Source organism: Saccopteryx bilineata, chromosome 5 (genome assembly GCF_036850765.1).
Source record: "Saccopteryx bilineata isolate mSacBil1 chromosome 5, mSacBil1_pri_phased_curated, whole genome shotgun sequence".
Classification (NCBI taxonomy): domain Eukaryota; kingdom Metazoa; phylum Chordata; class Mammalia; order Chiroptera; family Emballonuridae; genus Saccopteryx; species Saccopteryx bilineata.
This window is the reverse complement of record NC_089494.1, coordinates 156,730,122-156,751,271: the sequence shown is the minus strand read 5'-3', so window position 1 is coordinate 156,751,271 and position 21,150 is coordinate 156,730,122. Positions and strand designations below refer to the sequence as shown.

The following is a 21,150-nucleotide window of genomic DNA, read 5'->3' as shown; positions in this document are numbered from 1 at the left end:
TACCTTTATTGAAAATATAAATTTCTAACATTCTTTTAAAGTAGCAAAGAATTTTTTTTAAAAAGTCTTGCACTGAAATTGACAAACCTCAACTTTTATTATTTAAACAGAAAAATACTTTGTGAAAATCTTGAGATAAGGCTGCTATTTTGGCATTATTTTTTGGTATTATTAGACTAAATGGATATGAATAGCCTAAAATTTAAACTGACTTTACATATAGTACATATTCAACAATAGCAAGTATCTGGTTTCAGAGTGGTAGTATATTTGTTTACTCTGCCCAAATAATATCTGGAGTTTATTTTTAAATATTTGCAATAAAAGAATCACTTCAAAATAACCACAGAATTGTATGCAATTTTCTGTTTTTCTTCTGGTAAGTCAGGCTTCAAATGACAAACTTTATGTCTTACAAGAAAGAGAACTACAAGTAGTTTTAGAAAGGAGTTCTATAATTCTTCCTTAACATTTCCAAGAAAGATCACAAATGAAAATAGTGAAAAACGTCCTTATAAAATAAAGGTGCTTACTTGATTTCCACAAAGTCTGCTATACATTCTCCACCAATGGCTTCCTCCAAGGAGAAGTTCGTGAAGTGAAGTGCAATCTGTTGGTTGGTTGCCACTGTGATCCTATAAACACATTTCCAGTTGTTGGGGTAATTATTGGGGAAGTTTGGAGAAGTGAACGTACCAGATTCATCCGTGTAGTCTTCCAAGCATACTGTGAAAAGAAAGAGAGGATAATAGGGATGACGTCACAGTGATGGCGCGGTAGGAAGCGATACCGAAAATCTCCCCATAAACTCAACAAGTTCTTCAACCAGAAACAGAAAAACCTATCCTTGGAGTCTTCAGATGCTTCACAACACACTCAAAGGTAGGATCGAGCAAAAGATTAGCTAAATATATGGTCAAACTCCGGGGGAAATAAGGAGTAAGAAATGCTCCGCCTTCCTCTCTAATCCAAACAGGATGGCTTTCACTGAGAACTGAGAATATAGAAATTAAGGCGGGCATAGGGAGTGAATAGTTCCAGGCTGCGGTACAAACAGCCAAACCAGGCTGTGGCACGGAGATCCAAGCCGTGGAAAAACCTGGGCAATTCAAGCTAACACGCGCGCGCCAAACCCAGACAAAGAAAGACAAGTGGGGCAGCCATTTTCCACATCTCCTGGTTGGCGTGGTTAGTGGGCAAGAGATTCCTACGAACACTTCAGGGGTGGACGCCGCCCGTGCTAACCCACAGAGAAGCAAAGTCAGAGGCCTCTGTGTGGGCAAAAAGCAGCATCTCCTAGGAGCCCCAGCACCCTGAGGGGACCGGGCACGGGGAGGGAGCTGGAGCCAACTCCAACGGCGGAACTTTTCTGTGCGGGAGGAGGGCTTTCACGGAGCGAGAGGCGTCCCGCCTGAGCCTCATAATCTGGTATTTGCACACGCATGCAGAGTGGGCAGGAGATTCCTCCGAACTCCTCAGGGGTGGGCACCCGTGTTTTCCCTCAGAGGAGCAGAGTCAGAGGCCTGTGAGTGGGCCAGGAGCAGAAGCCCCAGCGCCCTGGGAAAGCAGCACGGGGACAGAGCGAAAGCCAATTCCAACCCAGTAACTTTTCCGTGTGGGCAGAGGGCTTTCTTGGAGTGAGAGGCGTCCCGCCTGAGCCTCATAATCTGGTCAGTGCACACGCAGGAAGAGTGGACAGGAGATTCCTCCGAACTCCTCAGAGGTGGGCGCCCGTGTTTTTCCCACAGAGGAGCAGGTCTGTGAGCAGGCCAGGAGCGGAATCTCAGGCAGCCCTAGCCCCTTGGGAAAGCCGCAGGAGGATAGAGCGAAAGCCAATTCCAAAGCTCGATCTTTTCCGTGTGGGTAGGGATTTCACTCGAAGTGTGACCTGTCTGGTCTGACATCCTGGTGGGTGCGCACGGAGAGTGGGCTAGAGATTCCTCCGAACGCCTCAGGAGTGGGCACTCGAGTTATCCCACAGAGGGGCAGAGCCAGAGGTCTTTGAGTGAGAGGAAGCCACGCCTGATTATGCTGGCAGGTCTGACTGACTGAGCCTTACTCAGAGCCCTGTGCTGAGTGGGAATAGAGTGGGGAGTTGCCAGCTCTTTGAGACTCTTACTATCCAGGCAGAGGCAGCAGCAACCCCATAGCTAGATTATCAGGCTTCTAATTGTGGAAGGAAAGACTAGGAGAGAGGCTCCAGGAACACTCTCACAGTGAGAGATACTCTCACTGTTGGAGGCTATAAACACTAATGAACCTCGACTGCTAACGAGACTGAAGCCCAATACATGACATTGCCATAGAGAATTATCAACTGCAAACCTCTTCCAGAGCGTGCCACAGGGGCAGAACCCGGGGTACAAAGTCACCGACCAGAAAGACAGAAAAGAAAAAGCAAGACGACAACCTCTCAAAATCAAGAATAATCTGCAGATTTTATAACCTATCCCATTTTATTATATTTGTTCGTCTGTGTCTCTTTTCTTCATTCTTGATTTTTTTTTCTACTCCAATTTGGTCATTTAATTCTCTCTCAGTCTTACTCTCGCCTCTCTTTGAACTACACTACCCATAAGTGTTACATCTCCCATTATCTTTTCTTTCCTCCTCCTTTCTCTCTTTGAGGGTTGCAATCCAAAACCCCTAACTCTCTCTTTCTCTCTCCTCCTTTTTCTTTTTTCTTCTTTAAGTGGTTCCATCTTTTCTCTCTCTCTCTCTCTCTTTTCTCCCTCTATATTAGTCTCTTCCTCTCTCCTTTACGTCTTCTCTCATTCAAACTTCAATAACGAACAAATTATCTTATCTGGGACTCAAACTTAAGTTTGTGGCATTTTGGAGGGTTTTTACTTCACCTTTTTAACACATTAGCAGTGCTCCCATCCCTGGCTCTCCATTTTATCTACTTCTTGTTCCACTAAATACAATAGTAATTTTTTAATTTTCCACCCCTTTTTCCTGTTTCCCTCTTATTCCTCTCATCATAACTCTGAGTCAGCCAACACCTAAAAGCAAAAGATTTTATTCTTGACCCAAATTTTTTCCTAATTTGCTTTTTGTGGGTCTATACTGCTCCCCCCTTTTTTCTATATAAATATTTTTGTCTTTTATTTTTTTTCTCTTTTTTTTCTTTTTCCTTTACCCCTATATTACTTCTCCCCAATTCAGACCCTCCACTACAGGTATTGTTTGTTCTATTTAGTACAATATAATTCACAGTTCATCACAAGATTTTCTCAAAAAAGAGGGGAGAGGAGAGGAGAGGGAAAAAAAAGGGAAGGAATTATTCCCTTTTTTTCCTCAAATTTTTATCTTATTTTATTTTTCTTTATTTAATGATTAATTTTAAAAAAACACGCAATTTTTTTTATTTTTTATCCTTTTATTCCTTATAAAATCTCATTAATACTATCAAGAAAACCACCCTCAGATGCCATTAAAGAAGAGAAAATCGAATATCATGGATACAAAAGAAAGAGAGGTAACACAGAGAGATGAGGAAAAATATATGGAGAAAAAATTTAAGATATTGGAAACCTTGGAGTTAAACGACAGAGAATTTAAAATGGAAATTCTAAAAATACTCAGAGATATACAAGAAAACACAGAAAGGCAATTTAGGGAGCTCAGAAAACAACTCGATGAACACAAAGAGTATATATCCAAGGAAATTGAAACTATAAAAACAAATCAAACAGAGATGAAAAACTCAATTCATGAGCTGAAAAATGAGGTAACAAGCTTAGCTAATAGAACAGGCCAGATGGAAGAGAGGATCAGCGAAATAGAAGACAAGCAACTTGAGGCTCAACAAAGAGAAGAAGAAAGAGATTCAAAAATTTAAAAAAAAATGAAATAGCCCTACAGGAATTATCTGACTCCATCAAAAAGAATAACATAAGAATAATAGGTATATCAGAGGGAGAAGAGAGAGAAAATGGAATGGAGAACATACTCAAACAAATAATAGATGAGAACTTCCCAAGCCTCTGGAAAGAACTAAAACCTCAAATTCTAGAAGCAAACAGAACTCCAAGTTTTCTTAACCCCAACAAACCTACTTCAAGGTACATCATAATAAAATTGGCACAAACCAACTGCAAAGAAAAAATTCTCAAGGCAGCCAGGGAAAAGAAGAATACAACATATAAAGGAAGGCCCATTAGATTATCATCAGATTTCTCAACAGAAACTCTACAAGCTAGAAGAGAGTAGACCCCAATATTTAAAGTCTTGAAAGAGAGGAACTTTCAGCCACGAATACTATACCCATCAAAGCTAACCTTCAAATATTGCCTGACCAGGTGGTGGCACAGTGGATAGAGCGTCGGACTGGGATGCGGAAGGACCCAGGTTCGAGACCCCGAGGTCGCCAGCTTGAGCGCGGGCTCATCTGGCTTGAGCAAAGAGCTCACCAGCTTGGACCCAAGGTCGCTGGCTCCAGCAGGGGGTTACTCGGTCTGCTGAAGGCCCACAGTCAAGGCACATGTGAGAAAGCAATCAATGAACAACTAAGAAATCGCAACACGCAACAAGAAACTGATGATTGATGCTTCTCATCTCTCTCTCTGTTCCTGTCTGTCTGTCCCTGTCTATCTCTGCCTCTGTAAAAAAAAAAAAAAAAGCTAACCTTCAAATATGAAGGAGAAATAAAAACATTCACAGATACAGAAAAGATGAGAGAATTTATCACCAGAAAACCCCCACTCCAGGAAATACTAAAGGGGGTTCTCCAATCAGATACAAAGAACAAAACAACAACAACAACAAAGCCACAAGTAAAAGCTCCAAGAAGAACATAACAAAACCAACTTTAAACTGTGACAACAATAAGAAAGGGGGGGAGAGGATGAAGATTAACAGTAGCAAAGGGCGATGGAGGGCAAAAGTACTCACAAAATAGTGCACTACAATGAACAGGGTAGGAATCCTTTTCATTACTTAATGGTAACCACCATTGAAAAAACCACCACAGAAGCACATGATTTAAAAAAGATAGCAACAGAGGAAAGATGTATGGAACACAACCAAATAAAAACAAAAGATAGAAAAACTTAAGAGAAGAATCAAACAAGGCACAAAACTAACAGAAAGCAATCTATAAAATGGCAATGAGGAACTCACAAGTGTTAATAATTACACTAAATGTAAACGGATTAAACTCACCAATAAAAAGGCACAGAGTAGCCAAATGGATCAAAAAAGAAAATCCAACTGTATGCTGCCTACAAGAAACTCATCTAAGTAATAAGGATAAAAACAAATTCAAAGTGAAAGGCTGGAAAACAATACTCCAAGCAAATAACATCCAAAAAAAAGCAGGTGTAGCAATACTCATATCGGATAATGCTGACTACAAGACAGCAAAAGTACTCAGAGACAAAAATGGCCATTTCATAATGGCTAAGGGGACACTGAATCAAGAAGACATAACAATTCTTAATATATATGCACCAAACCAAGGAGCACCAAAATATATAAGACAGCTACTTATTGACCTTAAAACAAAAACTGACAAAAATACAATCATACTTGGAGACCTCAATACACCGCTGACAGCTCTAGATCGGTCATCCAAACAGAGAATCAACAAAGACATAGTGGCCTTAAACAAAACACTAGAGCACCAGGATATGATAGACATCTACAGGACATTTCATCCCAAAGTGACTGAGTATACATTTTTCTCCAGTGTACATGGATCATTCTCAAGAATTGACCATATGCTGGGCCACAAAAACAACATCAGCAAATTCAGAAAAACTGAAGTTGTACCAAGCATATTTTCTGATCATAAAGCCTTGAAACTAGAATTCAACAGCAAAAAAGAGGGAAAAAATCCCACAAAAATGTGGAAACTAAACAACATACTTTTAAAGAATGAATGGGTCAAAGAAGAATTAAGTGCAGAGATCAAAAGATATATACAGACAAATGAAAATGATAATATGACATATCAGAATCTATGGGATGCAGCAAAAGCAGTGATAAGAGGGAAGTTCATATCACTTCAGGCATATATGAACAAACAAGAGAGAGCCCAAGTGAACCACTTAACTTCACACCTTAAGGAACTAGAAAATGAATAACAAAGACAACCCAAAACCAGGCGAAGAAAGGAGATAATAAAAATCAGAGCAGAAATAAATGAAATAGAGAACAGAAAAACTATAGAAAAAATTAATAGAACAAGGAGCTGGTTCTTTGAAAAAATCAACAAAATTGACAAACCCTTGGCAAGACTTACCAAGGAAAAAAGAGAAAGAACTCATATAAACAAAATCCAAAATGAAAGAGGAGAAATCACCATGGACATCGTAGATATACAAAGAATTATTGTAGAATACTATGAAAAACTTTATGCCACTAAATTCAACAACCTAGAAGAAATGGATAAATTCCTAGAACAATACAACCTTCCTAGACTGAGTCAAGAAGAAGCAGAAAGCCTAAACAGACCTATTAGTAGAAAAGAAATAGAAAAAAAACATTAAAAACCTCCCCAAAAATAAAAGTCCAGGCCCAGATGGCTATACCAGCGAATTTTATCAAACCTTCAAAGAAGAATTGGTTCCTATTCTACAGAAAGTCTTCCAAAAAATTGAAGAAGAAGCAATACTTCCAAACACATTTTATGAGGCAAACATAACCCTTATACCAAAACCAGGCAAGGATGGCACAAAAAAAGAAAACTACAGACCAATATCTCTAATGAATACAGATGCTAAAATACTAAACAAAATACTAGCAAATCTAATACAACAACATATTAAAAAAATAATACATCATGATCAAGTGGGATTAATCCCAGAATCTCAAGGATGGTTCAACATACGTAAAACGGTTAACGTAATACACCATATCAACAAAACAAAGAACAAAAACCACATGATCTTATCAATAGATGCAGAAAAGGCTTTTGATAAAATACAACACAATTTTATGTTTAAGACTCTCAACAAAATGGGTATAGAAGGAAAATATCTCAACATGATAAAGGCCATATATGATAAACCATCAGCTAACATCATACTAAATGGCACAAAACTGAAGGCTTTCCCCCTTAAATCAGGAACAAGACAGGGTTGTCCACTCTCTCCACTCTTATTTAATGTGGTACTAGAGGTTCTTGCCACAGCAATCAGACAAGACAAAGAAATAAAAGGCATCCATATCGGAAAAGAAGAAGTAAAGGTATCACTTTTTGCAGATGATATGATCCTATACATCGAAAACCCCAAAGAATCCACAAAAAGACTTCTAGAAAAAATAAGCCAATACAGTAAGGTCACAGGATACAAAATTAACATACAGAAGTCAATAGCCTTTCTATATGCCAACAATGAAACAACTGAGAAGGAACTCAAAAGAATAATCCCCTTCACGATTGCAACAAAAAAAATAAAATACCTAGGAATAAACATAACAAAGAATGTAAAGGACTTATACAATGAAAACTATAAACCATTGTTAAGGGAAATCAAAAAAGACATTATGAGATGGAAGAATATACCTTGTTCTTGGTTAGGTAGAATAAATATAATCAAGATGGCCATATTACCCAAAGCTATATACAAATTTAATGCAATTCCCATCAAAATTCCAATGACAATTTTTAAAGAAATGGAGCAAAAAATAATCAGATTTATATGGAACTATAAAAAGCCCCAAATAGCCAAAGTAATCCTAAAGAAAAGGAATGAAGCTGGGGGCATTACAATACCTGATTTCAAACTCTATTATAGGGCCACGACAATCAAAACAACATGGTATTGGCAGAAAAATAGACACTCAGACCAATGGAACAGAATAGAAAGCCCAGAAATAAAACCACATATATATAGTCAAATAATTTTTGATAAAGGGGCCAACAACACTCAATGGAGAAAAGAAAGCCTCTTCAACAAATGGTGCTGGGAAAACTGGAAAGCCACATGCAAAAGAATGAAGCTGGACTACAGTTTGTCCCCCTGTACTAAAATTAACTCAAAATGGATCAAAGATCTAAACATAAGACCTGAAACAATAAAGTACATAGAAGAAGACATAGGTACCAAACTCATGGACCTGGGCTTTAAAGAGCATTTTATGAATTTGACTCCACAGGCAAGAGAAGTGAAAGCAAAAATTAATGAATGGGACTACATCAGACTAAGAAGTTTTTGTTCAGCAAGAGAAATTGATAACAAGATAAACAGACAGCCAACTAATTGGGAAATGATATTTTTAAACACCTGCTCAGATAAGGGCCTAATATCCAAAATATACAAAGAACTCATAAAACTCAATGACAAACAAACAAACAATCAAATAAAAAAATGGGAAGAGGATATGAACAGACACTTCTCCCAGGAAGAAATACAAATGGCCAACAGATATATGAAAAGATGCTCATCTTCTTTAGTTATTAGAAAAATGCCAATCAAAACTGCAATGAGATATCACCTCACACCTGTTAGACTAGCTTTTATTAACAAGACAGGTAATAGCAAATGTTGGAGAGGTTATGGAGAAAAAGGAACCCTCATCCACTGTTGGTGGGACTGTAAAGTAGTAAAACCATTATGGAAGAAAGTATGGTGGTTCCTCAAAAAACTGAAAATAGAACTACCTTATGACCCAGCAATCCCTCTACAGAATATATACCCCAAAAACTCAGAAACATTGACTTGTAAAGACACATGCAGCCCCATGTTCATTGCAGCATTGTTCACAGTGGCCAGGACATGGAAACAACCACAAAGCCCATCAATAGATGACTGGATAAAGAAGATGTGGCACATATACACTATGGAATACTACTCAGCCATAAGAAATGATGACATCGGATCATTTATAGCAAAATGGTGGGATCTTGACAACATTATACGGAGTAAAATAAGTAAATCAGAAAATACCAGGAACTGCATTTTTCCATACGTAGATGGGACATAAAAGTGAGACCAAGAGACATTGATAAGAGTGTGGTGGTTACTGGGGGAGGGGGGAGAGGGAGAGGGAAGGGGGAGGGGGAGGGGCACAAAGAGAACTAGATAGAGGGTGACAGGACAATCTGACTTTGGGTGATGGGTATGCAACATAATTGAACTTTAAGATAACCTGGACATATTATCTTTGAATATATGTATCTTGATTTACTGATGTCACCCCATTAAAAATAAATACAATAAAAAAAATATATAATAAATATAGCACTAACATTAAAGAAGAGAAGTAGGCCACAAAATTATAAAGAAAAGATATAGCATACTTAAAAAAAATACTAGAAATGTGCTCTGCCATGCATGTGGAAGTAACTGGTATTCAATATTACCTCATGGTCTAAATGTTTAAGAAACAGGACAAAATTAAAAATAGATTTTTCAAACTTAGATCTCTTATTTTTGGGGGTGGATATCACTTTCTTGTATGTAAAATGGAAGACATTCTTGAACAGCAATTACACAGACTTGCTATGTCAGAATTTTATAAAGAATCTGTTCTATCATGTTTCAAATAGAGATTTCTGGGTTCCAAAAGAGTCTTACTGAATAAGAACTTCTAGCAACCAACATAACGTGAAATGAGAATCACAAAACAAAATAGATTTCAATCTCTGTTGCAGCTCTTACATTTCTATTCACTAAATAAATTAATTAAAAACTTAATTTTAAACTTAAAAAAAAAAAGAAAAGAAAGAGAGAAAAATAAAAAATATTATGCGATATTTGTAAGACATTCAGTAATATAAACTTAATTTTGGGTACTTGATTTTTAATAGGCCACCTGGAATGTTCAAAGAATAATTTCATTTCAAAATTAAGTCTTTGAAATCTCAAGGACAAAAACAATTTTTAATAATAAACCTAAGCTGCCTGACCAGGTGGTGGTGCAGTGGATAGAGTGTCAAGTCTGGGATGTGGACGACCCAGGTTTGAGACCCTGAGGTTGTCAGCTTGAGCGTGGGCTCATCTGGTTTGAGCAAAGCTCACCAGCTTGGACCCAAGGTCACTGGCTTGAGCAAGGGGTTACTCGGTCTGCTGAAGGCCCACAGTCAAGGCACATATGAGAAAGCAATCAATGAACAACTACGGTGTTGCAACGAAAAACTAATGATTGATGCTTCTCATCTCTCTCCATTCTTGTCTGTCTGTCCCTATCTATCCCTCTCTCGGACTCTCTCTCTCTCTGTCTCTGTAAAAAAATAATAAAAATAATAATAATAAACCTAAGCTAAGTAGTAGAAATTTGTCATATATGCTGTAAGTGAAAAAATTTTTATATTCTTGGAAATGTTATACTTTTTCTAATTCATGCAAATTACCATGAACATTAAAGATGAAGCTCGACTAAAGAGATCACAAAAGGGCCTGGAAATAATTAGTTCTGTAGTGCTTCTTATAAGCTTACTTTCAAATGGTTTTCACCAAGGCATGCATATATGAGGAATGGCAAAGCCAGTATCTCAATCATGAAATGAAGAACAGCACATGAAACTCAGGGTCAGAGTGACTATGAATCAATGCGCAGCTCAAACATTCACAGGCTATGCAAACTTGGACAAGTTTCTTCACCTCTCTGAGCCTCAGGTCTAAAATGGATATGGTTGCCTGACCTGTGGTGGCACAGTGGATAAAGCGTCGACCTGGAATGCTGAGGTTGCTGGTTCAAAACCCTGGGCTTGCCTGGTCAAGGCACATATGGGAGTTGATGCTTCCTGCTCCTCCCCCTGTTCTCTCTCTATCTCTCTCCTCTCTCTCTAATAAAAATGAATAAATAAAAAAATCTAAAAAAGTAAATAAATTAAAAAATTTTTAAAAAAATTAAAAAAATAAAATAAAATGGATATGGTGCTATCTTAGAATATTCATGCAAGGCTTAGAGACAATGCAAATAAAGACATTGGCACATGATATATACTCAGTAAATGGTAGTAATCATCATTAGGTTTCAAGATAGACCAGATAAATGTAAAGAAAAAAAAAGCATAAATTATGAGGAATAAATTAGATCACATAAAACACTTAGTACTTGGACAATTTTATGTCCTAAATAAATATATATTAACTGTTCTACTTTAAGAATTTTAACTTTACCTATTCAGTCCTTCAGACTTCACATTTACTAACCAACCCACTCAATCTCTTATGCTCTCCAAATCTGAGATATTTTCCAAAGAAAATGGTTTCAGAGCATTTTTAATGCACATTAAATTCAACCCAGTAGTAATGTAAATCTAGGTTGCAAGAGTAGACACAGATCTCCTGTTGAAAGGTTTTGAGGGAGAATAAGCTATTTTACTTAATCATGACTATATAAAGGAAATGAGGAGGTTTAGGTATGCTATCATCTCCCATGTTGCTGTTGTGTAAGCACATACAGAAAAGAACAGAGGAACCGCTGGTATTGAGAGCACAGATATACAGAAAATATTACAGGTTCTACTACATACATATAGGTCTCAGAGTAACAGGCATTCACCAAATATTTGGTGTACTCTATTTTAAGCAAGAAGAAAGCAAGGCTTTACTGTTTTAAAGGAATCAACAGTGATATTTAACCTCAAAGATGAATGTCATATACTTTTCTTTTTGTATAGTCTGCCAAGATATAATACTTTTTTTTTTTTTTTTTTCATTTTTCTGAAGCTGGAAACAGGGAGAGACAGTCAGACAGACTCCCGCATGCGCCCGACCGGGATCCACCCGGCACGCCCACCAGGGGCGACGCTCTGCCCACCAGGGGGCGATGCTCTGCCCATCCTGGGCGTCGCCATGTTGCGACCAGAGCCACTCTAGCGCCTGAGGCAGAGGCCACAGAGCCATCCCCAGCGCCCGGGCCATCTTTGCTCCAATGGAGCCTCGGCTGCGGGAGGGGAGGAGAGAGACAGAGAGGAAAGCGCGGCAGAGGGGTGGAGAAGCAAATGGGCGCTTCTCCTGTGTGCCCTGGCCGGAATCGAACCCGGGTCCTCCGCACGCTAGATATAATACTTTTTTAAAGGGGAGGAGGAAAGAAGGAAGGAAGGAAGGAAGGAAGGAAGGAAGGAAGGAAGGAAGGAAGGAAGGAAGGGAGAGAGGAAGGGAGGGAGGGAGGGAGGGAGGGAGGGAGGGAGGGAGGGAGGGAGGGAAAGACAGAGATAAGGCAGGGGAGGGAGCGAGAGGTACAGAGAGAGAAATGTGGGCTTAGAGGTGGTAGATTAAGTATTTCAGACCCAGTAATAAGTATTACTAAGATAAAAATTCATGGATCACATGAATATTAAATGAAGGCTATGACCAAGTCTCTGTGAGCTGGCAGAACTGAAACTCATTGACCATCCCAAAAGCTATTCAGATAGCTTTAGCCAGTAAATCAAATATCTAGAGATAATTATCTGTCCAAGTCATTGAGACTTAGAGAATGTTCCTCACTTACCCACTCTACTTCCAGAAGGGAAAGACAATTGTATTGAATATTTCTAATGTTAGAGCAGTAAGTCTGCAGGGGGATGGGATGTATAATCAAGTTCCCATGTAAAGAAAGTTAATTTTATGTTATTTTTGAGAATAATGAGTAACTTTCTTGTACCTTGTCCAGATGCAAGGTATTGCTGTGAAATGGGGGTTGTTTGTTAATCTCTGCTGATTTGATTTGCATACCAATCTTCCCTGCTGTTGGCACCAAGGTAAACCCAGCCCCAGTGCATCCAAATAATTTTCCGTTGTGCTACCTCTGCCTCAGCACACCCCTAACAAAGAAACTGTTACCTGTCATTAAGGTCAAATTCAAATATCTCTTCCTCTGTGAAGCCTTTCTTAACCAAATACAGTAGAATTCATTTCCTTTTGCTCAATAAAACTTTAATAGCAACTGAGTCCCAAAAATATTTCATCGCAATTGTTTTTTGTGAATATGTTTCCTCTACTAGGCCTTCAAATATGAACAGAACCTTATTGACCATTATTAACTTTTCCTTATTATACTACTGGCCCAGATCACATCTAGTAAATATTCATTAAAATGATATTACATAATGTATTAAAAACTAAGGGTGGTGGGACAACTATCTACTTTCCTCCTACCCTATGACCCCTCCATTTCTCTCACCTCATTTTGCCTCTCCTTTCTATTCTCTCTCCCATGTAGGATGGGATTCTTTAATATTTTGTAATGTCTATTAATTCTAAATTATAGACATGTCTGCTTCCAGCCATGACAACTGCCACTAGACTAGTCCCTCTCCACAGCAACTGTGACAATAATGTAATTCTATCCGGCTGCCCTCTTCTTTATATAATTTTATTTATATCACTTAATTCTATTTATATTATAAACCCTATCATTTTTGTTTTGAATTATTAGCTATTTTTTAAAGAAATAATGGGAATAAAAGACAATCTTTATCTATATCCAGTTATTTACCAATTCTGGTATTAATCATTCCTTCTTGTAGATGTATATTTCTCTTTAGTATCATTTCCCTTTGGAATTATGGACAGTGTTAGTATTTCATGAAGTATAAGTATTCTACTAATAAATTTTCTCAGGTTCTGTTTGTCTAAAAAATGTCCTTTTTGCACTTTCATTGTGAAAATATTTTTTGCTGGTATTTAAATGTTTTTTCTCTCAACCTTTTCATAATGCATTTCATTTTCTTTTTTACCTCCATTGTTTCTAATTCGAATCTAGCTGTCATTTATCTCATGGTTTCTTGTATACAATGTGCTCTTTTTCTCTTTATTTTTTATATATTGGAGAAATGGGAAGAGTACTGTATGAAATATAGTATCAGGTATGAAATAGAAAGTGTAAAGTGTGAAGTAGTAGCATATTAACTCTAAGCAGACTTACTGATGGGTTAAGAATGTATATTGTTAACCTTTGAGCAAATACACACAATAAAATGAGGTATCATTAAAAAGCCAATGAAGGACATGGAATGGAATTCCAAAAATAAGACAGGAAAGCACTAACAAAAGATGAAGAAGGACATCTACGAAAACCCAAACTTAGCATCATCCTTCAATAGTGAAGGACTAAATACTTTCCTCTCAAGATTAAGAACAAGGCCAATATGTCCAATCTCATCCTTTGTATTCAACATTGTACAGAAAGAACTAGTCACTGCAATAAAGCACAAAGAGACAGACAAACAGAGAGATACTGGAAAGAAAAAAATAAAACTCTGTTTATTCACAGATGTGATCAACTGTAGAATACATTAGAGATCGACTAAAAATATACTAGAACTAATAGCTGAGTTTAACAAGAAACAAGATAAGAATCTTTAAAAAAAAACAGTGCTTCAACAATTAAACACCATTTATGAAGCAAACAAATGAACTTGGATATATAACTCACACAATGTGGAAACATTAACTCAAAATGGGTCATAAACATAAATGTAAAAAAAAACCCAAAACTAAAAAGGACATTAGACTTCTGCTGTTCAAATGATACCACTAAGAAAAATTATGTCAGTTTTACACACTGGGGGAAAATACCTGCAATATATTTATCTGACAAAAGACATACTTATATCCAGAATATATAATATATGAAAATGACAGGTCAAATAACACAAACAAAAGTGAACAAAACGATTTCAATGTGCACCTCACAAAAACAAGATATACGCATGGTCGATAAGCATGTGAAAGGGTACTTAGCACTATTAGTCACCAGAGACATGCCAATTAAAACACTGGGACGCTGCTACACAATTACTAGAGCCTATCAATGAAAAGACTGACAAGACCAAGGGTTGGCAAAGATGTGGAGAAAGGAGGATTCTCATTCACTGCAGGTGAAAATGAATGCAGAATGATAGAAACACTGTGGAAAAAATTGTCCCGTAGGTTCTCATAAAATTAAACATAACAGTAGCATGTGACCCAGAAATTTTACTCTTAGGTGTTGATTTCCCCAAGATAAAAGATAACATAAGATATATAAATGTTCATAGTAGCTTGTTTCATAATAACTAAAAACTGGAGACAATCCAACTATCTGAATAATCATGCTATGATATATCCATACAATCAAAGGCTATTGATTAGTAAGAAGAAAAAAAGCTACTTATAAATAGAACCACATAAATTGTAGAAGAATTAGGTTAAATGGAAGAAGTCAAACATAAAAGGGGTGCATACTGTGCGCTCCTACTGATAATCTGTTTTGGGAACAGGCAGAACTAATCACTAGTGTAACAATCGGGTCTGCAGTTGTTGAGATGGAACACGGAGAGGGAACTCCCAGGGAGGCACTAAGATATTTTCTAGGATGATAAAAGTGTTACATATTTTGAATGGAGTAGTGATTACATGGATATACACATTTGTTAAAACTACAGCTGAATTTTACCTAATAAAATTACAAAATAAAAATCTGTTATGGCCTGACCAGGCAGTGGCGCAGTGGATAGAACATCGGACTGGGATGCAGAGGACCCAGGTTCGAGACCCCGAGGTCACCAGCTTGAGCGTGGGCTCATCTGGTTTGAGCAAAGCTCACCAGCTAGGACCCAAGGTCGCTGGCTTGAGCAAGGGGTTACTCAGTCTGCTGTAGCCTCCCGGTCAGGGCACATATGAGAAAGCAATCAATGAACAACTAAGGTGTCACAACAAAAAACTGATGATTGATGCTTCTCATCTCTCTTCGTTCCTGTCTGTCTGTCCCTATCTATCCCTCTCTTTGACTCTCTCTGTGTCTGTAAAAAAACAACAACAACAAAAAAATCTGTTATGTTTAAAGTTTGAATGTTTTGTGCAAAAACAGGTTGAGCTCTCAAAAAAAAATCCAATAAATACTTCAAATATCCAATAAATAATGAATAAAACTATACAAAATATTTTTAAGGTTACAGCTGATATAAATATTGAATATATGCCTCACCTTTGGTGGTGCACTGGCTAAAGCGTTGACCTGGAATGCTGAGGTAGCCAGTTCAAAACCCTGGGCTTGCCTGGTCAGGGCACATATGGGAGTTGATGCTTCCTGCTCCTCCCTCTTTTCTCTCCCTCCCTCCCTCCCTCTCTCCCTTCCTCCCTCCCTCCCTCTCTCTCCTGTCTCTCTAAAAATGAATAAAAGATAAAAATATATATATTAAATATAGATACTAAATATTAAAAATTTTATTGTATTTTTATGAGTTTCACATATCTAATTTTATACAGAGAAAAACAATGGTTCTCTGAATTTAATGGGTCTATTTCTTGAAAGGTTAGTAACTCCTCCTATCTAACACTGAAGTCTGTATACAATGTTCATTGTATACAGTTTTCTTCCTTTGACAGAATAAATGGCTCTTTTTAGAATAATACTAATACAGAGAAATATGAATGTTAGGTTTTGGTTTCCTCTTAAGCTTTGCAATAAGCACAAATAATTAAAATTGAATATATTCCCATAATCATGTGCTGGCGTAATTCTTATGACAGCAACACAAAATGCAAATATAAAAATGCTTTTTGTTCATAACTCATATCACCAAAGGAAAACTCATATCCAGTGGCAGTTCGATAAAAGTATCATAAAAGTATAATAGTTGAACAACATTTACTCAGAGATGAAAAAGAAAAGTATATATATTTTCCATCCACTCTATTCAGCTGAGCTAGCTAATGGAAAACCACGGCTCTGGAGATCAAAGACAACTATTGAAAGGCCTTGCACATCTTTATTTCTCACCAACCTAAAAAAAAAAAAAACTTTAAGAATGAAAAGAAAATGCACAAATTGCCTCTGTGGATGGTTACAAAAATCACAAAGCTATATATACTTTTTAAAAAATCACAATGTATCTTTGTCTCTTCTATACATTTTCAAGTAAGTTTTATTAACAGCATTCAACTCACTATGAAAGGGGAAAATCCAAAACACAGATAATCCCTCCAACCTGCAAAGCAATGAGGATATCAGTCTCATATGATTTGGGTAAAGGAATAGGATAAAGTGGTCCTGTAGGTTTGAGACTGTGTAGCTCCGGGAGACCCTAGATCATGGATAACTGTTCGGCTACCTCCCTTCTTTGCCTTATGCAACAGCATAATTATGCCACTGCCTTAGGGATTAATCTACATAAGAGGTGCTCTCTGAAATAATTTATGAGACATTTTATATCAGCATAAATCCATATGACCTCAGAGTTTCTAGATACACATTGAATAATAGTCAAACCAGGAACTATCATCAGCTTCTATTGGCATACTGTTTGGTTTAACATTCTTCAAAATGAAGCCTTAAGACAAAATTACAGGTTCAATTTCTCCATTAGGAAATAAGAAGCTTCCCTAACTAAAATCTGACATTTTGCTCTACAATTCACTGCTCAGTGGTCACAGAAATGGCTCTTTATTTTTCCTCTAACATTACCAAGTCAAATGAATATGAATATGAGCTACCTCACTAAAGCAGCTATTGTAAAATTGTACTTGGATGTTAGTCATTTTCTTTTAAACCTGGCATAGTCATCGTGTTATACAGGCATTGTATAATTCCCATATAGAATGTCTCATTTTATCTTCCCAACTATGAGAAACAGCCAGTCGTCATAACTTTCACTTTTTAGAGTGGTATGGATAAAAGATCTGAGACTCCTGGAGATTCAGTTCTAAAATCACTTAGTTCTGTCTGACATGCCAAAGAAAAAAATGTGACCCCAAGTCCTCCCTTTCCAAACCCAGTGTTCTTGAATGACCCCTGGTTTCTCTGTGCAGGAAATGTCAATTCAGAAATGAGAGAGAGTAGCAGACTAGGAACATCACTAGGAAATTAGATGTTTTCTTTAGCATTTCTATTCTAAAGACTAAAGAAATTAAATAATAAATAAGTCTGAACTGGGAAGTGCTGGGATACCCATATATACCAAGTATGAGAAAATACTGACCAATCAAAAAGTAACAATAGACTTACTTAAAAACCCTTTCCAGAGAGAAAAGTATCTAAATATCTTATAGCAGAAAAGACAGAACTCGAGGTGGATAGAAAGGACTAGAGCAGGGGTCCTCAAACTTTTTACACAGGGGGCCAGTTCACTGTCCCTCCGACCGTTGGAGGGCTGGACTATAAAAAAAACTATGAACAAATCCCTATGTATACTGCACATATCTTATTTTAAAGTAAAAAAACAAAACGGGAACAAATACAATATTTAAAATAAAGAACAAGTAAATTTAAATCAACAAACTGACCAGTATTTCAATGGGAACTATGGGCCTGCTTTTGGCTAATGAGATGGTTAATGTCCGGTTCCATATTTGTCACTGCTAGCCATAACAAGTGATATGACATGCTTCCGGAGCCGTGACGCGTGCATCCCGCGTCACCGGAAGTAGTACTGTACGTGAGTGATGCTGCGCTTTGCGTCACTCATATGACCATTTCATTGACCACCAATGAAAGAGGTGCCCCTTCCAGAAGTGCAGCGGGGGCCAGATAACTGGCATAAGGGGGCTGCATGTGGCCTGCGGGGCCGTAGTTTGGGGACTCCTGGACTAGAGAGACTTCTGACTGGCCCAACGCATTCCAAGTTAGTATCAAAACTGGAACTAGAACCAAGACTCCTGACTTGACTTCAACCTTCTTTCACTTTAGCATGCAAAGTACTTTCTGTCATTAGCAGTTGCATTGCAGGCCACAATTACATCTCAGTTGTCATTGTGTAGCAATTGATGTGATAAGACTTGACAGTGTCTGAGCAACTGCAGTTCCATTAGAATCATTTGAATTGCATGGCTTATTTGAATTAGAATTTCTGGGTGGGACCCTGCCACCTAAACTTGTGACAAGAAAGTCCTACCCTAAGGTTCTTATAGAGTATGGAAATAGTGTTCTGTTGGATTTAATTTTTAAAACAGAATCAAAACTTTGTGTATCCATTTCTTTAAAGAAACATTTTTTTGCCCTTATGATAATCATTTCTTAACTTCCAACTCTTAGATGCCTCTTGGAGGCTCATTCCAAGATGACTGATGAGAAACAGCACTAAGCACAGGGTGAGGCAGGGTGGGTGGGAGGGAGCTGTTGAGAACTCTTAGCTGGGAATAAGAAATTAGGAATACCACTAAGGCCCACTTTCAATCCTATATCGATGTGGTTCTGATACTTCCCCAGACCATTTGGCCATTTCCCCAGACAATTATAAAGCACTTTTTTGCATAAAAATAGGAAAATCTACCACAGTTCTACCATCACTGTGAATTGAATGTTACCAGTCACACAACGTGCAGTTCATAGAGCACTTCTAAAAGCTGATCTAGACTTGGTAAAGCAAACAGATTGGCTGTTGGGACTGGATTGTTTGGGGTTGGCTTCTGAACCAACCAACTGTGTGTTCTTGAAAAGATACATTCAGTCTGGACTTCAAATTTTCTCATTTAAAAAATAAAGGCTAGATTAGTGTCTCAAACTTTCTGACACTTCAGAAAAATACATTTACATCAATCACACACACACACACACACAGATACTGCAAACAAGTTTCATGAAACAACACCTAATTTGGTAAGATAAACTCTGATACTTTCTATTCTGTTCCATACTTTTAACAAATGTAGGTAGTAACCTCATAAGTTAATTTCATGGCCTACAAATGAGTCATGAATGTCTTAATGTTTGGAAAACATTAGATGTTATATAGGTTTTCATCGAATTTTAAATTAGAAAATGCACCAGGCACATTTCTCAATTCTTTCTTATACTTTTAAAAATTCTCTCTTGGTAGGATTATATGATACTAATGTACAATATATGCAGTAGATGCCAATAGAATATAAAATTACAGATTAAATGAGTGAAATGAACTAGTCTATTACATTTGTAACAAGAAAATTCCACCCCAAGTTTCTTATGAACAGTCAAGTTTGGGAATACTACATTACTTACAAATTAAATGTGTAAATTAAGTAATCTCTCAGAATTCAAGTTTTCCGTATTTTCAATTAGCAAACACTTAAACCTAGTTTTATAATCAGTTTCATAATACAGACAACCCACAAACAGTTTGCTTGTTAGCTTTTTGTTTCTACTTTCCCAGACACATCTGGACGGGGCAGACCCAGTGAGGAGGGCGGGAGAGAGGGGGCTGACCAGAAGCCAGTCTCTCTCCTCCCAAGCACATACTTAGGGGCTGACATCATCGCCCATGGCCTGCACTACAGATGGAAAAGTAACTAGATTCAAGTCAGGAAATTTCATCTTTATCAGATAAAGACAAGGAAAGACTTTAGCAGAGAAATTCACACCTGTTGTGCAGAGGAACTAGAAATCAAGAGCCAAAAACTGCCATCATCCCTCAGAAAATGACTTCTGCTGGACCAATGAAATAGAATGAGAGTCAAAGACTGAACTTCCACTAATGTTTTTCTGTGATGTTGTTTTATTCTGCAGCAAGTCAAAAAAATAAGATGAAAAGAAAGTGTCCTAATACCTCCTGGTTTCCGGGTGGGAACTCACTTGGACTCAGGCTACCAGGAGGGCCCCCCTCAGCCTGGCTGTCACCAGCCCAACCTCCAAGGCAGATGCCTGAGCCCAGTTCAGTCTTTCCCTGAGCAGAAAAGCAGCTGCCCAGTGACCAGGCGGGCTCAGCCAGGGGGTGGAGAGCGAACACTCCCTGGTTTGTGCTTTCAGCCCTGTCTGGACTGAGTGGGAGGCTGGCTGGGGAGCCCCTCCAGCTCACCGCCTCGGCCCCTCTCTCCTTTCATCACTCATCCTTTCTTGTGTTCCTTTCCTTTACCTTCCCTTTTCTGTGTCCAAGCTTGCTCCTTCCCTTTTTCTCGACTTACTTTTATTTTACTTGTATCTTAGCTTTCTAAAAAAAAAAGTTATTTAATTGGGATTTAGCCTCCCTACCCTCCCTGCCAGACTAGGGCGAGTGCTCTTGGTTCTCACTGCATTCGACTTTGCCCGACAGCCAGGCTGCTGTTATCAGAGCTGTTTTAGTCATTACCGAGACACGTCTTACTTTGCATATTGTTACAAAAACTTCCGTCCATTTGCAGGAGGCCCTGCCTGCATCATATGTTATCTAAGATACAGCTAGTTTAGTCATGCAGCAACTTAAACTTGTGTTCATGTAGTTAATTAAAGCCAGAAGACGTCTCAAAGATCATCAATTCCAATTCCTTAATTTTACAGATGAGAAAATGTGGTCCAGAGAATTCAAGTGACTTGTTCCAAGTCTTAGTCTAATAG

The 21,150-nt window shown here is 37.8% G+C and overlaps 1 protein-coding gene across 1 annotated transcript in view; it reads right to left on the bottom strand.

Annotated features, from left to right (window-relative positions):
- The window catches only part of CUBN (cubilin), a 324,233-nt gene that overhangs the window by 252,719 nt on the left and 50,364 nt on the right, over positions 1–21,150 (bottom strand). Inside the window, exon 23 of the mRNA XM_066279340.1 lies at positions 534–726. Within this exon, the coding sequence (XP_066135437.1) occupies positions 534–726 (193 nt within the window). The remainder of the gene's footprint in view (positions 1–533; positions 727–21,150) is intronic.